The sequence below is a fragment of the Myotis davidii genome, unplaced genomic scaffold (genome assembly GCF_000327345.1).
Source record: "Myotis davidii unplaced genomic scaffold, ASM32734v1 scaffold290, whole genome shotgun sequence".
Classification (NCBI taxonomy): Eukaryota; Metazoa; Chordata; class Mammalia; order Chiroptera; family Vespertilionidae; genus Myotis; species Myotis davidii.
The window spans coordinates 8,012,971-8,029,105 of record NW_006285049.1 but is presented as its reverse complement, the minus strand read 5'-3'; the positions used below and the strand labels follow the sequence as shown (position 1 = coordinate 8,029,105).

Sequence of the window (16,135 nt, the reverse complement as noted above, 5' to 3'; positions counted from 1 at the left end):
GTAAGAGGAAATGTGACTATTGTTAACCTGGCCTGCTGGGAGCTGTGCTCTCCTGCAGAGTGGTTCACACATGCTGTCAGTCTTAGCTGTAACATTTTGAAAAGCTCTCAGCACTGGCTTCTAGTCGTTCCAGTTGTAACATTCTAAAGAGGGGCTGGTGTTAGAATCAAAATGAGCAGTTTTCCCTGTGATGGTATACACATCACTAAGATGTTAGGAGTAGCTGAGAAATATTATGTCTCTGGGAAGGAGCCCAAACCATGAGAACTCTTAAACAGGCCTATCGAGGGAAATTCTCTAGGCCAACTATTATACCTGGGAGTTCCCACACAGGTAGGATAACAAGAAGAAATCTTCACATTTAACCCCATACGGTAGTTAGTATTCTTGTTCTGATCTAATGTGTCAATAATTTTTTCCTTAATTTCCCAAATCGTCATTTATCATTTCTTCCTTCAGCTGGCACTCCTGAAACAGGATCCAGACCAGGTGAGAATGAGTACCTCACAGTTGGGGTTTACTGTTAATTAGGACTCTCCACAAGCTCCCATTTTGGAGGTGTTCTTTCCTGCAGAAATGTTTGTATTTACTCAGTATTTTCTTTGATTTAACATAGTAGTAATAAACTGTCAATGCCTGCTCATGCTGTAACTGCCTTATGAATGGCTATTTTAACCCCATACTGTAGTTAGTATTCTTGTTCTGATCTAATATGTCAATAATTTTTTCCTTAATTTCCCAAATCATCATTTATCATTTCTTCCTTCAGCTGGCACTCCTGAAACAGGATCCAGACCAGGTGAGAATGAGTACCTCACAGTTGGGGTTTACTGTTAATTAGGACTCTCCACAAGCTCCCATTTTGGAGGTGTTCTTTCCTGCAGAAATGTTTGTATTTACTCAGTATTTTCTTTGATTTAACATAGTAGTAATAAACTGTCAATGCCTGCTACTGTCAATGCCTGGCATGCCTCACAGCTATAACTGCCTTATGAATGGCTATTTGTGAAATCCCTGTAAGAGGTTTCCTCTTTGATGGCATATGCATCACTAAGATGATAGAAGACCCAAGAAATATTTGATATGTGGGTAGAAGAGAAAGCAATGTGAACTCTTAAGCCTGTGCTACATATAGGTCCGCTTGCTTAAAAGTGCAATGAGGATAGTCAGTATTTTTTGGCACCTTCAAATAGTTTTCTGGTTTTCCTCTCACATTAGGCGCCACTGCATTGCCACCAGGCCAAGCAACTGGGAGTGTGACAGGTGAGCCTCGGAGAAACCCAGCTTTCTTCTTCATTTTAAGTGAGTGGAATGTCTATAGAGCGTGCCTTACATTGGAGATATTGCAGTTCTTACTACTTTCTTAGTTGTATGGAGTATAGGAAAGGTATATTACTGTCAACTCATCAGGATAAAGTGAAATGCCCTTTGATATAACAAAGATACACTTAGATTACTTCTATAGGCAGCTCTTTAGGAGCTGTATAGGAGACCAAGAATCCCCATTGGAGATCTCAGAACTTTTGTGTTTCAGGCACCACTGGGCCCGCTTTTGGCACAACTGTTGCACCTGGCAGTTCCAACACAGGTAAGTCAACAAGGTGGCAGGGAATCTTTCAGATGAGATTCCTCTTCTATTGTTATCCTGTGTAGCAGAACTACCTTACCTTTCTGTGGTCCTTAAATAATTTTCAATGATGACTATTCTCTTTTCCTCTTTATTGGGGGCCAGGACTTCTGTAGAAGATGGTGGAATAACAAGAGGTGTTTTTTCCCTTCTCTTAGAAGCCACAACTTCCACAGGAGGCAGTAAGGCTACGCAGGGAAGGTTGCCAGGAGGTAAGCTTCTTAGTCCAAAGCCTAGGGCTATCTATCGTCCTTTGTCTATTTGGCCTGCTGCAGTGAACAAATGAATAAGGAGTGTGAAGGGGGAACCTGCATTGTCTCTGAAGCCATATTTTGTGATGTCAACCTGACAATTATTTTGCTTGGGAACTCCAAACCCTCAGATGTCTCCGCCAGTCTGTCCTCAGTGTTCTCGCTTACATAGATGTTCTTCTCCGCCACCCCACCCCTCCTGAAAAAAAATGATATAAATGTATATTTCCTATATCTCTCCCCCCATTACTTCCAATGCTCCTTACCCCAGTAGCTTGCCAATTTCTATCCCCTCTCTGATTTACTTATACATAATATTTATTGTTTGTTTTTTATCTCCCCATCTAGAGAGCTAAAGGCAACTTGCTTATCAAAATGCTCTTACGTTATATAAAAAATTATTACTTATAAAGATTAAATCCGTACTGTATTTTCTCCCTTACACACCTCTGGCACACCAGGTGCATTTGTCCCTGAAAATGAAATAGGTAAGGGGCATTTAAAAACCTGCTGTGACATTTAATTACCACATAGTGACAGGGAAACCTGGGAAATAACATACTGTGAAGTTGCTCATTTTTTACTTTCTTCAGAGAAGAGTATCTTCAGGAAAGGGCTTCCAGTGTTTTAGGGCCACTTTGGTGCTGCCAAGATGAACTGTGGAGGAAATACTCTGTTGTTCCATTTCCATTTTGCATTTTAGGTACCACTGAAGAGTTTTCTGGAACAACTGTTACATCTGGAGGCTTTAACACAGGTAGGTTAACAAGAAGGAAATACCCCTTATTTAACCTCTCTTTGGGGGCTGCTATAATGAAATACTATTGCAGTATCCCTTCCTAGTATTCCAAGTTACCAGACTGTATCATCTTACCTTGTTGCAGGTACCACTAGGGTAACTTCTGGCACTCCACTTGAACCTGGGAGTTCAAACACAGGTGAGCCAGCAGCTGGGGAGAATTGCCCACCGTACTGTCATTGAGAAAATTATACCCTTAACTTTCGTCAAAATGCTAAATGCTCTTTAGCTCATGTTTGTCTACCTTTCCTCTCTCTTAGAAGCTACAACACTCCCTAGAGGCAGTGGAACTACAGGAAGCAATACAGGTGAGCTCACAGGCATCCTAAGCTCTCCACTTTTCAATGACATCATAGCTAATACTTTAGAGCGCTAACTATTCGACATACACACGTCTCATTATTATTTCTTTTATCTCTCACTCCAAGCGATGAGGTAAGTACTATTCTTTTTACAGATGAAGACATCTGTGGCTCAGAGATATTAACCATCTTTCCCAAGGTCACACAGCAAATAAACAGCAGATTTCAACTCAGGCAGTCTTGCTCTAAAGGCCATCCTCTTAACCATGATACTATACTACCATTATACAATATCACTAGATTTCCTTATTATATGTCTAAATTTTTCTAGAACATTAAAATTTCTACAGCATCAATACATTACCCAAATAAAAATTCAACAGGCCATCAATCCTGCTTCATTTCTTTTCCTAGGAGAATCTAGTAGCCAGGTCACTGGTATTCAATTGGTAAAGGAAAATACCTTTGTCTATTGAACATTGACCCCAAAGAAAGGAAAATTATCTTTGAGACTCCCCAATACCACCCCACGTTATACTCTCCCTCCAACAAATTTATATTCAGAATGCAACATTAGGAAATGCATAAAATCACTCTGGAACAAGCTATTCCTGAAAGTGGTCTTTTTATATAATAAAGAATTTTGTAATTTCCGAATTCTATTCTAAAATATAATCTTATGGGAATGAAATCACACAATGTTGTCATTCAATTTTGCTTTTAGGTTCTACTGGAGTGGCTCCTGGCAGTACCATCTCATCTGGAAGTTCCAACACAGGTGAATCAATGAGGAAACATGTACTATAATTTCTTTCTTGGGCTAGCTCTAAAGCAACACCACATGATACCTTTTTATTATAGGTTTCCACTAGCCCTCACTACTCCCTTTCACTCTCAGAAGCTACAGTTTCCATAGAAGGAAGCCTAACCAATGAAAGTAGAATTGGCAACTCTTGGGTTCCTGCTAATTCATAGTCTGCCTTTGCCTCTTCATGGGGATATTTGTTAAAGGAAGCTTATACTTATGAAAACCATATTATTTCTTTTGGACAAACCTTATACTATAATTCTTAAAAGAGATGCCCAGAAAGGTTTCTCCTTGTGACATTCAAGCTATTACCCTGGTGTCAGATGGAGGCCATATATGTCCATATGGTTCTCTTTAGAGAAACAGAGATGATGGAAGTACCTTTGGAAGTTTAGGTCTATTGAATTTTGGATTTCAGATAGTATGAATTTCTTCGTTGAGTATAATTAAATACATTTACACAAATGTTTCTATTTCTTGTTATTAGGAGCCACCACTGGCACATCTGAGAGGTCAAGTCCTGGAAGTAAAACAGGTAAACATGAGAAAGGCCCAGAAATCTTTGATAGTTAATCCTAGGGAAGCAATTTATCAAGACTGAACTATAAGCGTATGTATTTATTGTGGCCCTGAATTAAAAAATGGAGAATGCACCTCATTTTGGCAGGATAACCCAAAGAAGGGTCTTCTACTTTTGAGTTACAGTTTTGTTGTTGGTTATGCTCTTCTCAGGATGGTCAATATATCACCATTTGCATTTTCTTTTTCTTTCTTCTACTTTAGGAACCACTGGTGTAGTCTCTGGTACAACAGTTGCACCTGGAAGTTCCAACACAGGTAAATCAATAATCAAATAGGGAATATAAGGACCTTCAGTGAGGAGGTACCCTTTCCGTCTCCGCCCCATCATCTCCTCCACCCAAATACACACATTCCCTTCCATATCCTGGAGATACCACCAAACTTTTCTCAGTTATGGGACTTACTCTTCTCCTTTCTTTCTTTCACTTAGGGGCCACAACTTCTTTGGAAAGTGGTGGAACCACTGAGGGTGAAATGAAAATAGGTAAGCACTAGAAATCAGATAATTATTTTTCTCTTCATCTTAAAGTAAATTACATTGGCTATAATAAACTTAGTGGAAATACTACTCTACCTAAATCTCTCTTCAAGCACAAATTCTCAGTATGTTAGTACTTTATCCCATGTAAATTGCCCTTTTCTTTGTATATCTGTAGTAAAATGGCATAATAGAAATTATGGCGTCACTTAAGGCAAGAAAGTGCTGATGTAGTACTCTTAGTTCATTAAGAAACCCAAATTTATTCAAAATTAAATCCTACTTTTAAGCCAAAGGGAATTTACAAATAGATTCTTTCCTCTTGTGATTTCAGTTACCACTGAGGTCTCTACTGGCACAACAACTGCACCTGGGAGTTCCAACGCAAGTGAGTGATGAAAAAGTTGAAGAGGCATATGATCTTTAGAGACCTGGTGTCTGCCATAGGAATTGTACATAACGTAATACTGTTACAGATTTTTTTTTTTTAATTTCTGTATCCCATGCCACTCTCTCCTATTTCTTCTCAGAGACTACAACTTCTACAGAAGTTGAAACTACCACTGGAGTTGGAATGGTAACTGGTAAGTGGTTTGCTCTTTCAGCTTTTTGGTACTCAATAATTTTCTGTTCGAGTTTGTGGTAGATGATAAATGAGTGAGAAGATGGCTGAGATAGGGTTTTGTATTCTATTTGAAGAAACAATATGTCAGATCAATAACACTTGGACCTTGTTGTCAGACTTATTTTTTTCCATACACCAGCCTTTTAGATGTGAGTTTATGAAGCCGAAAATGATGTATTACTTTCAATCTTTTATTTATCTTGCCTTTGCAGGTACTACTACAGGGTCTGCTGGAGTTTCCAGGGGCCCAGGGAATTCTAGTCCTGGTTAGTAGATATGTTTAATTCATACTTCTTGGGCTTTTCTTGCCTAGGTTAGCGCCCTGATTTTTCCTAGAGAGCATCCTATATATGTAATTCTCTAGACACATTATTTTATTTTTTTTACTTTATTCTTTTTTGGGGGACTGGGGGTAAGGAATTCTACAACAATATTTGTAATAGTTATCAGTATCCAAGAAGGTAATAGAGATCACTACAATAGATGTTAGTAAATTTGTAAATTAAGGCCTCGATTGAGATGCCTTATCCTTGATCACAAGTTTAGAAGCAATTAAATTTTTTTTAAAAAAATTTGTTTGTTTCCTTCCATTGGAGAACAAGAGAAATAAGTCACTGGAAGAAAATCATGTGACTATAAGACAAACATTCCCTAATTTAGTAATTAGATTCTAGATCTAGAGAAATAAAATGTATGAGGAAATTAAGACTTTTACTTCCGTTTTGTGGGTTTTTTTTGACATGCAAGCATTAGAAAGTGCATTGAACAATATGCGTGGCTTAATATTTGGTGCAAGAAAAATTGTTAAACTGCTCTCTATTACTTAAGAGAAACAGGAACACTTGTCAATATCACACTCTTCTTAGGGCAAGAAAACCTTTGTAAGGCTCCTCCTTCCCTTTTATTACAGGTGCCACTGGGATAGCCTCTAGAATCTAATTACTAAATTAGAGGAGTAGAGGTTAAAATTCAGCCCATGTCCCTATAACAAGGTGTAAATCCATGAGGCCTCATCTGCCCAAAGGGATGTTTATTGTAATTCACAGAGACTGACTGAAAAAAAGTTTACATGCTAAACATTCTTCTCCCTTAACACCCACGTGTTTCAGTTATCCAATATTTATCCCTTTGAATGAGTATCCAACTTGAACTTTAAAAGAAAAATTGTTCCAGGTGGACTTAAATAGGCAAGAAATACTTTATATAAGACTAGAGGCCTGATGCATGAAGATTCATGCAGAAATGGGCCTTCCTTTCCCTGGCCGCCGGCACCGCCTTTGCTCTGGCCCAAGCCGCCTTTCTGCCTTCCCACGCTGTCCAGAGGCTTGGAGCAGTTGGGATGGTGCAGAAAGCCTGCATCCACTTGGGGCCTGTGTATGCAAATTAACCCACCATCTTTGTTGGGTTAATTTGCATACTCACTCCTGATTGGCTCGTGGGTGGTGCAGAGATATGGTCAATTTGAATATTTCTCTTTTATTAGTGCAGATTATTGCAATAGGAGTCAAGACCACTGCAATAAGGGTGATATTTTGAACTCAACTCTGCTGAAACAAAAGGCAGGAGAGTTTTTTAAGTGCTGGGGTGAAATGGTGGAAAAGTACTGGAGGGCAGGCCATTAGGGGAGAGGTTGGTCTAAATGATTAGGCCATGGATGGTTGCGAATTGGTACTTACAGAATGAAAGTAGGCTCCTACCTTCCCACAGAGACAGGGAGATAAGGGTGCTATTATTCTTGATGTTTACATGTCAAGGGGATGGCTCTCAGGTCTTTGAAAAAGATTCCAGGATTTTAAAACTGTCCAGAGCTGAAGAAATATTTGCATCTCAGAGAAATAACTTATAATTGCAAGTTTTTAAAAAATAAAGGCTCCAAGAAAAGGGAGTTCAGGGACCTGTAGTCAGGAAGAAGCATGCCTGAAGTTTAATCAGGCTGAGGGAAATGTTAAGGCCATCTTAATAAACAGAGATGTTTTCTCATTTTCTCTCACTCTACTATAACTTCTGTACCCCTAACACTGTTATAGGATAACCAAGAAACCAAGTTATAGGAAATAAAACAGTGAAGTGTGGAAAAAGTTTTTGTCACTTAGAGAAGGAAATTCAAAAGTGAAATTTACCAGGATCATAGGAAAATATTCATTTCTGTGAGCAAGGAGCTGCTAAGATAGAAACCTCTTATGGTTCAATTGCAGGAGCCTTAGTATATGCATGAGAACATGCCAAGTGCTTTGAGACTTTGTTCCATGTAGAGGTGTCTTGGGACATGCTCTTTTGAGACCAGAAAAAGCTCATTGCTCTTTTGCTGCTCATGTTAGGTACTTCCCAGGAAGCATCTGAAACGACCATTGCTTCTGGAATTTCTACCAGGGGTAAGCCAAATAATAATAAACAAACTTTGCTTGGTGGCATCTCAAAAGACAGGATAGGTTACCAGAAGTTAAACTCTATCTTCTCCCGTCCACTGTATGCACCATGGTTGTCCCTCTTTAATGGTCACTGCTTCCACAAGAGTCAAGGAAACCTCTGGAACTGGAATGTAACCATATAAATGCTGGCAATACATACTCGTTGCTGAGCAGTGTGCCTGTGATTACATATAAGGAGCTGAGTTTTGGGGAGAGGCGTGGTGGAAAAGGAAAAGGAGAGAGGCCAGGAAGTTATGCTGAATTTCCTTTTGGAATTTGACTTCGAAGCTCAACTAGGTGTGTGTTTTTTTCTAGGATGTTTTTGGTTAGGCTTTCACCAGAACTCCTCTCCTGAAGACATAATTATAAAGCTCTTAGTTTGAAACCTCTGAGTATGAGATTATGAAATATGCTATTCCTGTCAAATGGAATAAGAAAATGAAAATAAATCAGGTCAGCATGGGAGAAATCCTAATTTCCTTATTATTTGGGGGAGATTATTATGGGCACCAAAACTACCTTTACAGTATATTTAATGCTAACCCATAAACATGTACAGCAATTATGGTTTCAGGGGTCTAAGGAGTGGAGAGTGTTAATACCTATCTATTCGTTGGTACTATTGAGTGAAGGGATCACAAAGGATCTGATTGAGTTTAATATTGGCTAAAGTGAGAAGGGAATTCTACCAAATAGCCCTTGAGAAGACAGAGGCATGAAATAGCATGAGTGAATTCAGGAGTCAACCAGATATTGGTGATGACTGTGTGAAGTTCAGGGAAGAAATGGTATCGAAAAGGTAAGTAGAGGAAAGTTCATGAAGGACCTTATTTCCAAACTTAAACAAGACTTTAATCCAGTGGTTCTCAACCTTGGCTGCACATTAGAATCATCTGGGAATCTTTTTAAAATCCTGATTTCTGGGCCTCATTAGATGAGAACCACTGCTTTAATCTTTACACTAACTGGGATCTTTATTAGACTTTTATTAAGAGAATAATATGATCAGATAGGTGTTTTAGAGAAATTACCCTGATAACAAGGTGGAGATTAGCAGATTGTTCTTTATGTTTTTTTCTTATGAATATCTTCAATGAACTCTTGGAATTCTCGTTCAGGGAAGATTTTTTTCTGCTGTATTTATGCCCCATAGATCATTACTCTCTCCTGCTGCTGGTTCCTGTTAACCTGCCAAACTTTTTTAGTTTGGGATTAGCGTCACCTCCCTCAGTAAAGAGAGACATTTGATCTCCCAAACTCCCACATGTTTGATTTTCTTTCTGTTTTTCTGTACCTATTATTTGTTAGCATCTCTCTACCTAAACATGCAGAAATTTTAAGTTCCTCTCAAATATTCTCTTGCTTCTAGGCCAGACATTTTACTTGGTAGGTAGAATAAAAGTATTAATCTGATTATTAATTGTTTGAAAATAGAATTTTAATTTATCAGGCAATTGTTGGGTTGACTAAAATATGTGATGTGCAAAGCCTCAGAAAGAAACATATGACCAGTTTAAAATATTTGGTTAGGGTAGAGATAGAGCAAGACTGAAGTAGTTCAAGAAGACAAAAAGAAGATAAAAGTTTTTAAAGGATTAAATAAGTTGGTAATTATAAATACATTTCTCAGATATATGAATTATTCTTTTTCTATTTTTTATTAAAAATATTTTTATTGATTTCAGAGAGGAATGGAGGGGGGGAGAGAGATAGAAACATCAATGATGAGAGAGAACCATTGATTAGCTGCCTCCTGCACACCCGCTACGGGGGATTGGTCCACAACTTGGGCATGTGCCCTTGACCAGAATCGAACCTGCAATTCTTCAGTCTTCAGGCCAATGCTCTATCCACTGAGCCAAGCCGGCTAGGGCTTCTTTTTCTTTTTGATTATGTATTTTATTGTCGTATTCATCAGAATTGTCTCCCAAGAAAATTTTAAAGAGAAGTTTACCTTGATGGCTATCATTTCTCCTTTAGATTCTCATATGCCTGCCATTAAAATTGGAGATCCAAAGGGAATACTCTCTAATGGTGGAATTTCAAATGCCTAGAGGAGCAGAAAGGGAAAATAGACAGGAATGTGTCTGTTTGTACGGCTAGCAAGGGAGCCAATTACTTTCAGTAATAAGATAACTCTACTTACCCGGAAACTATTCTAAGGACTTTAGGGACTAATCTGAGCTGTCTGTTTTTACACAGGCTGTCCAGCACCACTTCCACCACCTCCAGGTAAGAATACCTGCACTTGAAGAGCAATCATTCTGCATTGATGTTTAGATGAGAAACTGGTATTAAGGGCAAAATAATACAATCTGTTTTGTGCATATTGAGTTTAAGGTTCTTACAGATTGGCCAGCATGCTATTTATTAGATTGAATGAGATCTGGGTCCATCTCACACATGATGTCTGGACTGGAGCTAGAAATTTGAGAGTTATCTACTTAACGTTATAGTGGACACTGTGGAGAGAGCGGAGGTACCAGGGGAAAGACGAGAGAAAGAGCTGATAGAGGAATTTCAGAGTGTTGAATCTGAAAGAATATTTTCAAGATGAGAGTTACAAGTGTTAGCTATTGCAGGGAACTTAAAAATCTGGGAAGGCCCTTGAAACTGGTCATTATAAAGTCTAAATTTCCCCTAAGAGAAATTTAGAATTCTCATTTCCTGGGGTTTCTAAAAATAGGAAATATATGCTTTTTCAGGACAATTTGTTCAAAGTAGGTGGATATGATTATTTCCACTTAAAGGCACTGTAATCCTCCATAATTCTGTGTCTCTGAAATCGTAGTGCTAATTACACTATTGGCCACCTGGTGGTTATCTACAAGTAACAGATGGTTATATTTTGCCAAATTTAATTAGCGTTTATCATTTCATGTTAACAGTTTGCCATGGTCCACTGGGAGAAGAGAAATCAGTAAGTACATAGTTCTTCTTCACTTTAATCCAAATTTGCTGTCACTCCTGTATTGGAGTAAAAGTCTAAACCTGGTTTGTTTCTGTAGCCTGGAGACACATGGACTGCTAATTGCCACAGATGCACCTGTACCAATGCTAATACGGTGGACTGTAAACCCAAGGAGTGCCCTTCTCCCCCCACATGCAAAACTGAAGAGAGGCTTGTAAAGTTCAAGGATAATGATACCTGCTGTGAAATTGGATACTGTGGTGTGTATTCATAAACCATTATTTGAATTGCATTGAATAGTTGTTTACTTACCGATCCAAGAGATATTTATTGGGCTGCCAAATGATCATTACTGTGCAGGATAGGTGTGATAAATAAAACAGAATCAGTAGTTGCCCTCTTAAAATTTACTATCTTTGTAATGGGGAAACCCCGAATTAACAGCTATGAACATAATCAGTAGATTAAAGAGTTATGATGATGTTATGGGAAGACCATTATGATTGGTTGATAAATTCTATCCCATTTACAATTTCTGTTTTATAAATAAAAATAATTATGTTTACTTTAGGATAAAATAATATATTTGTTTTTCAGAACCAAGAACATGTTTATTTAACGATACCAACTATGAGGTAAGGTCGTTTTTTACTTTATCCTATTTTTATCAATATAATTATGAACAAATGCAGCCTTTTTCAGCTTATGACATGAAAATTTCATAGTCAACTGTGGGGAGGAATTTTTTCCCCTATCTTCAACTTTGAAAATGAATGTCAAATGTAACACTCAGCATGGCTCCCTTCAAAGGGAGAAAATATCCTTGGTCATTAACTACCTAGCATCAGAGCTTCTGAATAATATTTCCCAGAGGGCTTGCCAGATGGAGAAGACACACTCTGTAACATTCTAATCAATGAACAGAGTTAAACTGTAATTATAACCAGCAAGATCAGATGGCCAAACTGTCACAAATCAAATAAGAAAGCCCCAAAGACTAGAACCCCGTTATGTGAATATAGCCGTACAGGGGTGGGTTTTGACAACTGATTTGGCGTTTTGGAAAGTAATTTAACATCTTAGAAAAAGTACCAGGAAGCCATAAAAACCAGATGATTCTCAAAACGACTTTAATACATTTTAACTGATGATACTAAATATTAAAAAATCTGAAATAAAGTATATGTGGTATGGTAGGAAATACACAGAAGCAAAGCCCATGAGAGTTTTAATTTGGTAACTTATTTATCACACTCAGTTTTTAGTTTCTTAATTTTTAGTTTCCAAAGGTGACCTGACTTGAGAATTTATGATAGTCTTTAAACATAAAATATGATGATGTTTAAAGAACAAAGAAAACATTTGACCTCTATGCATTTATATGCAAAACAATTGAAATAATAAAATTTTAGTCCACCAGAAAGTTTATTTTGTAGTTTTAGGCCTTGAAAGAAATGCAATTTCCCAAACTGGTGTTTGAATTTTGAACATAAATTAATTATAAAGCAATCTAGAGAGCTTTAAAAGTATATGACCTGAACCTGTAGACGTTCGTTAACCAGTGTCATCCCAATAAATTCAATAAAAAGAAAATAGTATAGAAACACAAGCAAAGACAGAAGATGTTACTTGTCATTTGTGATAAACCCATTTTATGCCCTTCCCCTCTATTTGGATTTTCGATTTGTTTCCTCTTAAACTTAGAGCATAAAAACCGGTCAATTGACTGCTACAAATAAAATAACCTTTCTTGAAAACACTTAAAAACTACAACAGAGTAACTGTATGCAGATCTTAATTTGAGAACCTTGACACATTCTGTGCTATCAATGATTAACTTTGATGGAAGTAGAAGGCTTTCAATCCACCTTTTCTTAAATATTAACCTAATGTCTGAACGTGGCTCTGGAAATTCACTAACCATCATGAATTTTGATTTTTTTTAATACAGGTTTTATTATCAACAGCAAAAAGAAATCAAGGTGACTAATTACTTTGTTTTCTCCCCATTCCCACTCCCCCCCAGATTGGTGCTTTCTTTGATGACCCCAACAACCCATGCGTCTCCTACTTCTGCGACACAACTGGGTTCCGTGCAGTGGTCGAGAACTGCCCCAAGCAGACCTGGTGTGCAGAAGTAAGTCACCTTCTCAAGTAGCACAACAACAAGGTTCACTTCTCATGTTCAATACAAACACAACCTGTCTTCTTTCTCATTTGGAAAAATTTATATCTGGCCAATAGATCTCTTATAGACTTCATTCCAGATTTCTCATTCACCTTTTATTATCATGTATATTTTTCATATCAAAGATATATTTGCAGGCTCTCTAAAATTTAATCTAGTGCTATTCTAGAAGAAGTTAGTTTTTGTGGAAAGCATGTTGTTATTTTTAAGCAAACAAAAAAAAACACCTAGTTTGTTATCAAGGTTTATAGAGTCAAGCTAATAATTTTCTACAAAAATACAAAAACTTCATGTAACTCCATATGTCTACTGTTCAGAGTTTTCTTAGTGCCACAATCTTTATTTTTATGGTGCTCAAATGTGGTGAGGATTTTGAATTAATAAATACTTAAATGTAAGTTATTAAGAAAGGTTTAAGCTTATTTTTCTTTGAAGATATAATTAATAATATAGTTCAAAGCTTTATTTTAGAACTTTAATATTGGACTTCCACATTTATTGCATTTTTATCCTGAGACATTGATAAGTTTAAGAGAATAATAATGTGTGAGGTAAAAATTCCTGCCTGTGAGAAACTTACAGTGTCTGATAGTAATATCACTGTTAAAGTATTTTTCAATTACAATAAGTAAGAGGTGTTTTTTTATTCCTTTGCATTTTATTTTAAAGAAAATTTCATTTAAGTATTGTTTTTCCCTTTCAACCCACTGTTGCAAAAATTAGTGTAAATACTGTCTCATTTTTATTACTACTGTCTCCCATCCGTGCTCCCTGAAACTGAGCCTGAGGTGTTCATCGGTTCCATTTTCCCCCCTTGAAATAATATTTCAATAAGTTAAAAAATGTTATATTATTTATAGAAAATGTCAGTCTTTTTTCTTTTTCTCTTACCCATATAGGCGGACCGAGTCTATGATTCAAAAAAATGTTGCTATAAATGTAAGTAAAATTAAGCTCCACATGTAGAGGCAATATAAACTGTTGAAAAAATTTAGCTTCTTTAAACAAAATGGCAGATCATTAAAAGAAAGTCTCGTGTTTTTAACACAATAGGTATTCTAATCTATATGCATAAACTGACAATGGATATTTGCACATAATATACGATAGTTACTTATTTGTGTTGGTTGTAACAAAACTAGTTAGGTTTACAAGGAAAAAATAATTTTCATGGAAAGAAATTTAGCTTGCTCTCATCTAACATCAGCTGGTTATGTTGTAAATTGATATATTAAATCATAAGAATGATCAGCAATGAGAAAATAAATAGATAACAAAAATAACCATGCCCCTCTGTCTTCCTTTCCCTCCCCCTTTTCTTTACTCCTTCCTTCTCCCCTTCCTCCTCTTCCTTCTTTCCTCTTCTCCTTCTATGGTAGGAATAATAGCAAAACAATAAGATAACATTTATTGAGTATGAGACAGTCATTTCTGCTGAGTGCTGACAGATAATCTCGTCAGTAAAATTATCAAGTATTTATTATTATACTCTAATTATGGTTAAGAAAGCTGAGACTTAGCAATTGTTAATGTTAAATCTTTCTGACTCTCGGATCCATTCTTTTTTTTTTAGGTAATACTAATTGCAGATCTTCACTCGTCAATGTGACTGTTAAGTACAATGGTTGCAGGAAAAGACTTGAGATGGCAAGATGCGTAGGGGAATGCAAACAAACCATCAAGTGAGTTTTTCTTGGAACATGTACTGTATGTTAATTTTGTAATATTTTTAAGGCATGAAACTTTTAAAACAGTATATAGGAAAAACATTTGAGATTTTTTATTGGTTGTTAGAGATAGAGGAGAGGGAGAGATAGAAACATTGATGTGAGAGTGAAACATTGATTGGCTACCTCCTGCATAACCCCTACCTGGGACTGAGCCCACAACCTGGGGGCATGTGCCCTGACCAGGAAGTGAACTGACAATCTTTGGTGCATGGGATGACACCCAACCAACTGAGCCACACTGGCCTGGGCCATGAAAAACTTTTATATGCTAGCTAATGATCAGAACCTTAATGTTTAAAATATTAGAATATGAGAATCCTAATAAGTGATGAATCATTTTGAAGTAGCTTTCTCTATATATCATATCTAATACATTTATGGCAAATGTATTTATTTTCATACAGTGATTACAGAGAGTACTTAAGCAATTACTCTTGCTGAAAGTGTATTTTTAAACTGTCACATGCATTTTAGATATAACATTTTACATTTTTTCCTTTATGTACACTTACACATGTAAATTAATTTATGAAGAATAATGATTGGGTGTTAAACTGCATATTTTAAAATCATTTTTATTTATTTTTTTGCAGCATAATGCTCTAATTATGAGATTATAAATCTCCATTTTGAATTTATTTTCCTCCTTTTTTTTTTAATCTTACTACCACTTATCACTGATCTACATCAAAAACGTATAGGAATACAAGGTGTAGGGGAAAAAATAAATTGGTTGGGAGGCTTGGTAAATCACTTAGACAATTAGTAGTTGAGCATTGATGTCAATTTATTTCCAAAGACACTCCAAAAATATTAATTACTGGATATTTTATTTTTTAGGTACAATTATGATATCTTTCAGTTGGAAAATTCCTGCCTTTGCTGCCGAGAAGAAAACTATGAGTTCAGAGACATCATTCTTGACTGTCCTGGTGGCAAAACCTTGTCTTACAGATACAGGCACATCACAGCATGTTCTTGCTCAGACAAGTGCTATCAATCTTCATCCTCAATGAGCAAGTAATGTTAACATTACCTTTCCAGTTGTAAAAGGCGGGTATTTATTTTATAAGTGAACAAAAATCAGCACTCACTTGTGAGAATAATGAAACACTGTATCTCTATCCAAAAGTGAATTCTCATTATGAGGCATTTTGTTCTTTTGTTGACTGAATCTGGAAAAATAAATACAATTTTGCAAGCAATTCATGAGTACATGTCTTTATTTTATAGCAATAAGAATTCTTTTTATTTTAATATGCTTTATTTCTCAAGATAAGTTCTTTGGGGATCTTTAATTGCAGTGCTTATCTGTGAATAGGTGGCTCTAGTCAAAGGAATTCTAAGGATAAACTGAGTCATCTCGTGGCTGGTCAATAAGCTCATGTTCTACACTCCACCTGATGAGGCCATTATCCTGTTTTGT

At 36.6% G+C, this 16,135-nt stretch overlaps 2 protein-coding genes across 2 annotated transcripts; both read left to right on the top strand.

The window, feature by feature from the left end:
• Positions 1 to 260: 260 nt before the first annotated feature.
• LOC102773485 (apomucin-like) lies at positions 261 to 5,749 on the top strand. Its single transcript, XM_015558562.1, has 15 exons — positions 261 to 333; positions 770 to 799; positions 1,219 to 1,263; positions 1,535 to 1,588; positions 1,786 to 1,839; positions 2,582 to 2,635; positions 2,763 to 2,816; positions 2,938 to 2,985; positions 3,704 to 3,757; positions 4,275 to 4,322; positions 4,571 to 4,624; positions 4,800 to 4,853; positions 5,182 to 5,235; positions 5,378 to 5,431; positions 5,685 to 5,749. The coding sequence occupies exons 1-15, from the start codon at positions 261 to 263 to the stop codon at positions 5,741 to 5,743; spliced, it is 789 nt and encodes a 262-aa protein (XP_015414048.1). The 3' UTR covers positions 5,744 to 5,749.
• Positions 5,750 to 7,783: 2,034 nt separating this feature from the next.
• Positions 7,784 to 15,906, top strand: LOC107181792 (submaxillary mucin-like protein). The gene is made up of 10 exons (XM_015558561.1): positions 7,784 to 7,844; positions 8,316 to 8,333; positions 10,083 to 10,112; positions 10,769 to 10,800; positions 10,889 to 11,051; positions 11,389 to 11,426; positions 12,818 to 12,928; positions 13,879 to 13,918; positions 14,553 to 14,661; positions 15,550 to 15,906. The coding sequence occupies exons 1-10, from the start codon at positions 7,784 to 7,786 to the stop codon at positions 15,731 to 15,733; spliced, it is 786 nt and encodes a 261-aa protein (XP_015414047.1). The 3' UTR covers positions 15,734 to 15,906.
• The last annotated feature ends 229 nt before the right edge of the window (positions 15,907 to 16,135 follow it).